The 5,399-nt window shown below is 42.7% G+C and overlaps 1 protein-coding gene across 1 annotated transcript in view; it reads right to left on the bottom strand.

Annotated features, from left to right (window-relative positions):
- Positions 1 to 275: 275 nt before the first annotated feature.
- The window catches only part of Sptlc2 (serine palmitoyltransferase long chain base subunit 2), a 118,130-nt gene continuing 113,006 nt past the window's right edge, over positions 276 to 5,399 (bottom strand). Inside the window, exon 14 of the mRNA XM_023701341.1 lies at positions 276 to 1,648. Within this exon, the coding sequence (XP_023557109.1) occupies positions 1,529 to 1,648 (120 nt within the window). The 3' untranslated portion in view covers positions 276 to 1,528. The remainder of the gene's footprint in view (positions 1,649 to 5,399) is intronic.

The raw sequence follows: 5,399 nt of genomic DNA, 5'->3' as shown, positions 1-5,399 counted from the left end.
CCTGGGTACATTGAAGCCAAAAGTTCTCTTCACTTAAGCTTTGGTCAAAAGAAATAACTTCAGAGCAGTGATTTTCCGTGTATTCTTTGGTCAAGCAGTATAAAGCTCTCTGAAAAAGTCTCCTTACCTGGTTATAGCATATGAAAACAAAAGGCCAAACAGAAGATATCCTAGTCTAGGAAAGAGGAAAGTGATCAGAATTTCTCAGGGAAGGGGGGCCAGGAAGACAGCTTGGGGGCCAGGGAGATGGCTCAGTGGAATAAGCACTTCCTTGGCAAGCGCAAAGGTCTGAGTTCAATCCCCGGTTCCAACAACAACAACAACAACAACAACAACAACAACAACGAATTTCTCAGGGAAAAAAAACACATAATGGAAGCACAGGGAGACTTTTGTCCCACAAGCCAGGTCAAAATTCCATTAGGACATCTGAACGGAAGAATTTAGCACTCAAACAGGGTCAGTGCATCAGCTTCCAAAAGGACTAAGTTAACTTTAATCCTGAAACAGGAACAGGATGAATCGTTTCTGAGCAGGGGCTGACAACACTTTCCTTTATCAGTGTGAATCCTATTTGGATCCAAATCCAGCTACAAGCTATGAAAACTTTGGAAAAACAGAAAAGAAACCCGACCACAGACATTCTGCATATTGTCAGTTCTTTCCACACTGCCCCTGCCCCGCACCGCAAGAGGAATGCCCATCGCTTATAGAGCAGCTTTACACACAAACAGTAAGAGCAAGTTGTTTCCACCACTGACACCAGACTGTGGTGGGATGTCAGTGTTTCTACAACATGGTTTCAACTAGGAAGTCAGAGCTTCTAGGATTACAGCCTGGGAAGACCCTACAATTTGGGTATGCCCTCAGCTTGTGACCAGAGCAAGACATATCTGATAGTAAAGGAAGAAATCATCTTGTGACAAGAACAAAAAATGGAGGAAGACCAAAGCCTGAGACCCCTGGCCAGGAGGAGTCACAGATGGCCTGCTTAGCACTGTACTGCTTACTGTTTTTTCTTAAAATGCCAAACTTAAGACTAAAGGGGAATAGTTAATTACATGACTCATTAAGCACGGGCTGCACGATGCAACCTCTGAGAACGGGAGCGGGTGAGTGGAAGGCACTTGCTCCTGGGAAGCAGGGCCGGAGTCTCGGGCCAGAGGTTCACAGGGCAGCAGGGCCTCCTGACGGAGCCACGCCCTCCAGTGGCCGAGAGGGCAACACCTACATGGTTAGCCAGGTGAGGGAGGGCCAGCGGGCTTCACAAGTAGAATAGGTATAAAATAAAATGTTTTAATGGACAAGGTGAGTCACTTCTTTTTTAAAAGGTAAGATTTAGCACATGAAGGACGTGAAGCAGTTTTTGACTATTTACAAAATGTCACTTAAGAGTACAGGTGGCCGCATTCAGTAGTTGAGCAAATGCCTTCGACGTGAGATGGCCACAGAGGTGTGGTTCTGGAACTGGCTCAGAAAGGCCGCACACTGTCCTGGGGGCAGTTCCTCTTGGGGAGCACCAAAATCCTCAGTCTTCTGTTTCTTCGTAAGTAGTCTCATCGAATGGCCTGTCTAGTAGGGGCAACAGCCGATGACGGGAGTACTTCAGGTGCAGGAGGTCCCCAACTTCATCTATCTCCTTTAAAGCCTAAGACAGATAAGACAAAGGCGGGCTCAGTCAGGGCCAGCAGAACGCAGGCACACCCAAGGCTTTACTGGCCTGAAAACAATTCTGACAAGGCTACCCGGTTTGGGACGAGTTGAGGGCATTTACTCAGATCAGGCCATGAACAGGGCTACCAGCTGCCTTGTCAATAGCCAGGTGTGCAGCACAAGGGGTTACAATTCACCAAAATATGTTATGCTTGAAGCAAAGGAATAGGATGCTCATGTGCGACTCCTCAAGTCTTGGTGACATCACATAAACTTGTTAGTCTTAGAGTAACTGTTCTATACGAGAACACATACTGTATACTTCAGAGTTGATTATGAGTGTACAGTTTGACTTTTTTTTTGTGGTGCTGGGGATCACACTCAAGACCTTGCACTTGCCAGGTAGGTGCTTATGCCGCTGAGCTATATCCCTGGCCCAATTTTACTTGTTCTTTAATTTTTTTTTTGTGGAACCGGGGATTGAACTCAGGCCCTTGTGCTTGCCAGGAAAGTGCTTATTCTACTGAGTCATCTCCTCGGCCCCTTGTTCTTTAATTTTTTAAAAAATCACTGTTTAGGAATACAGAGAGCAAAAAGAGAAAAATGAACTAGTAGCATTACTTATATTTTTTAGTAGTATTAATTATACATGTCAGCATAGGAAAAAAAAATCTGCTATTCCTAAATGTAAAAAATATAACAAATAAGAGCTGGCCTTCAATATGCTATAAGAACAGCAGTATCTTTGTGAAGAGGTTTAACTGAAAGCTCCATATGGAAACAACTGAAGTCTGAATTTTAGCTGAGGGAATCACTGTTGCTGCCCCAACCTCTGATACAGGAACTTTCTAAGCAGAAGTCCAGGTGACTTATTAAGTTCACAAAGAAAAGGATATTTATAAACTCATACTTCAGAAGAACGCCCATTTTTTTTTTTTTTTTGCGGAACCGGGGATTGAACTCAGGCCCTTGTGCTTGCCAGGCAAGTGAAGAATGCACATGTTAAAAAATTTTTATTTAAGAGAATAATAGGGTCCTGAGTTCAATCCCCAGTACTGGAAAAGGAGGAGCAGGGAGATAGCTCAGTAGAATAAGCGCTTGCTTGGCAAGTGCAGGGTCCTGAGTTCAATCCCCAGTACCACACACACACACACACACAAAGAATAATAATATATAAGACATAACAAATCATATATAATTTAAAAAAAGATAGGTATTTAACAATGATTGTTATATTGCACATTGTTGTCACCAATGCAAAAAAGATGATCAGAAACAGGGGCTATAGATCATAAAATTTCTTCAGACTCCATACAATGCATACAGACAAGGTTTTAGGTGGTTTTGAGATGGGGGAGAGTCATCTTGTTATAAAGTAGAATAGAAAGAAAAGTTGAAATCATTGAATTAAAAAAAAAAATCAGTGAGGGCCAGTGAGATAACTCAGCAGACTAAGAGACTGCTTTGGCAAGCGCAGGAACCAAGGTTTAATCCCTGCTCACACATGCTGCACCAGCCCTGTCCAAGGGGTGCACTGAGCCAGTGACGAAGACCAGGTGTGGTGGCGCACACTTGTAATCCCATTGCTGGGGAGGCTGAAAACAGGAGGATCACTATGAGCCCAAAGCTGTATAGTGAGACCTTGTACCAAATACATTAAAAAAAAAAAAAAAAATCAGTGAGCTAGGTGTGAAAGACCAGGTGTAGTGGTGCACGCCTGTAATCCCAGTACTCGGAAACTTGGGAGGCTGAGGCAGGATTGCTGTAAATTGGAGGCCAGTCTGAATCTAATAGTAAAACCCTGGCACGTGTGCACATATACAGAAGTCAATGGAAAAATTTATTGGTGAGATTTTTTTGTTTTTTTGAGTCTTGCTACGTAGGCTGGGCTGGTCTTGAACTCGCAGCGATGCTCCTGCTTCAGCCTCCCAAGTGCTGGGATTATAGGTATGTACCACCACATCCAGCTTATTAGTAAAATTTTTTAGAAAAAGATAAATCTAATTAGAATATCTAAAAGGCAAATCAAAATAAAAGCAAGGGTATTCTATTAATAAACTGAATTCAATTTATTTTTATTTTTTTGTGGCTGGATCAGCCTACCTGGGGGCATGGCTGGTACAGCATGTGGTACAGGGGATCAAACCTCAGTTCCTGCATGCTTGCGTAAACTTGCCTAAGCAGGCTCTTTAGACCACTGAGCTATCTCGCTGGCCCACTGAATTCAATCTGACAATGTCAGAATTGTGATTATGAGGATACTCGCATGGCCAGGTGTGGTGCCGCAAGTTTGGAATCCCAGAATTCCCGTATTAGTCCACAAATTAATCACAAACTTTACAAACTGTCCCAGTGACTACTTGAGACTTTGGGGGGGGGGGGACAACTAGACACAAATTGTAACACAGGTCTTGGGAGGCTGAGGGAAGAGGATTGCCAACTATTTTATTTTATTTTTTTTTGGCGGGACCAGGGATTGAACTCAGGCCCTTGCACTTGCCAGGGAAGTGCTTATTCCACTGAGCCATCTCTCCAGCCCCCTGCTAACTATTTAAGGCAGTGCTGAATTACAGAGTGAGACCTTGTCTCAAAAAAAAAAAAAGTTAAACTAATAAATAAACACACAAAACACAGTGCCTATAGTTAGTAAGTTTTCTTACTACATTAAAAGATTAAACTCTTAATTTTAGGACTTTTACAGTATAAAAGTCAAGTCTTCAGCTATTCACAAATACTAAATGTCAAATTATTATGCTGAACTTTATTTTATTTTTTTGAACTTTAAAAACATTCATAATATACTTTTACAGATTTGATCACCAATGAATTAATAGATATCTTTAGAAACTATTCAAATGTTATATCCTAAAGCTTTCTAATTTGGGGGGTGTGGGGGATAGAACCCAGGGCCTGCATGTGTTAAACCAAAAAGCTATACTCCCAACCCAGAAAGCAATATTTACTTAAACTCCTGAAATCTTAGATGTGAAATAATAGCACATCAAGCTGAGCATGGTGGTGTGAGCCTGTGACTCCTGCTCTTCAGGAGGTTGAGGCAGGAAAATCACAAGTTTGAGGCCAGCCTGGGCAACTCTGACCCTGTCTCAAAATTAAAAAGTGCATTCATGGAGGTGGAGGGGATGATGGGGACGGGGATGGGACAAGACAGTATCAAGTGACGAAAAAAAATTTAACAGATTACAAGCAATTACAGTCAATAGTTCCAAGCCCCAGTTACATGCCTGGCACTGTGATAGGGGCTAGGGATGTGGAACAAGACTTAGTCCCTAGCCTCAGGATTTAACCGATGCAGGCCTGAGGGTCTAGCTCAGTGGTACAGCACTTGCTCAGGGCAGCTGAGACTGTTTTGTTTTGGCAGAACCAGGGATGGAACTCTGGCCCTTGAGCTTGTCAGGCAAGAGCTTATTCCACTGAGCCATCTCCCCGGCCCCCTGAGGCCCTCTTTCACTCTCTGGCACTAGGAAAAGAAAAGCAATTATCTAAGGGTGAAGACTGCCATTAAGTAATTATAGGCATGAAGAAGTTATAAAGGTAGGATTCTTAAAATTCCACAGGAATACACAGTAAGAAGGTTTGGGAGCAAGCTTCCTTTATATTTTTTCTTTTCTCTCTTTTTTTTTTTGTGGTGCTAAGGATTTTTTTTTTTTTTTTCTCGAATGACTTCAGGACACTTTTGGCTAGCTGGACTGTTGTGGGGATCGAACTACAGCAACCTGAGGCTGACA

The sequence above is a fragment of the Octodon degus genome, unplaced genomic scaffold, assembly GCF_000260255.1.
Source record: "Octodon degus isolate 3935 unplaced genomic scaffold, OctDeg1.0 scaffold00007, whole genome shotgun sequence".
NCBI lineage: Eukaryota > Metazoa > Chordata > Mammalia > Rodentia > Octodontidae > Octodon > Octodon degus.
The sequence above is the reverse complement of the archived record's forward strand: the minus strand, read 5'-3'. Positions and strand labels throughout refer to the sequence as shown.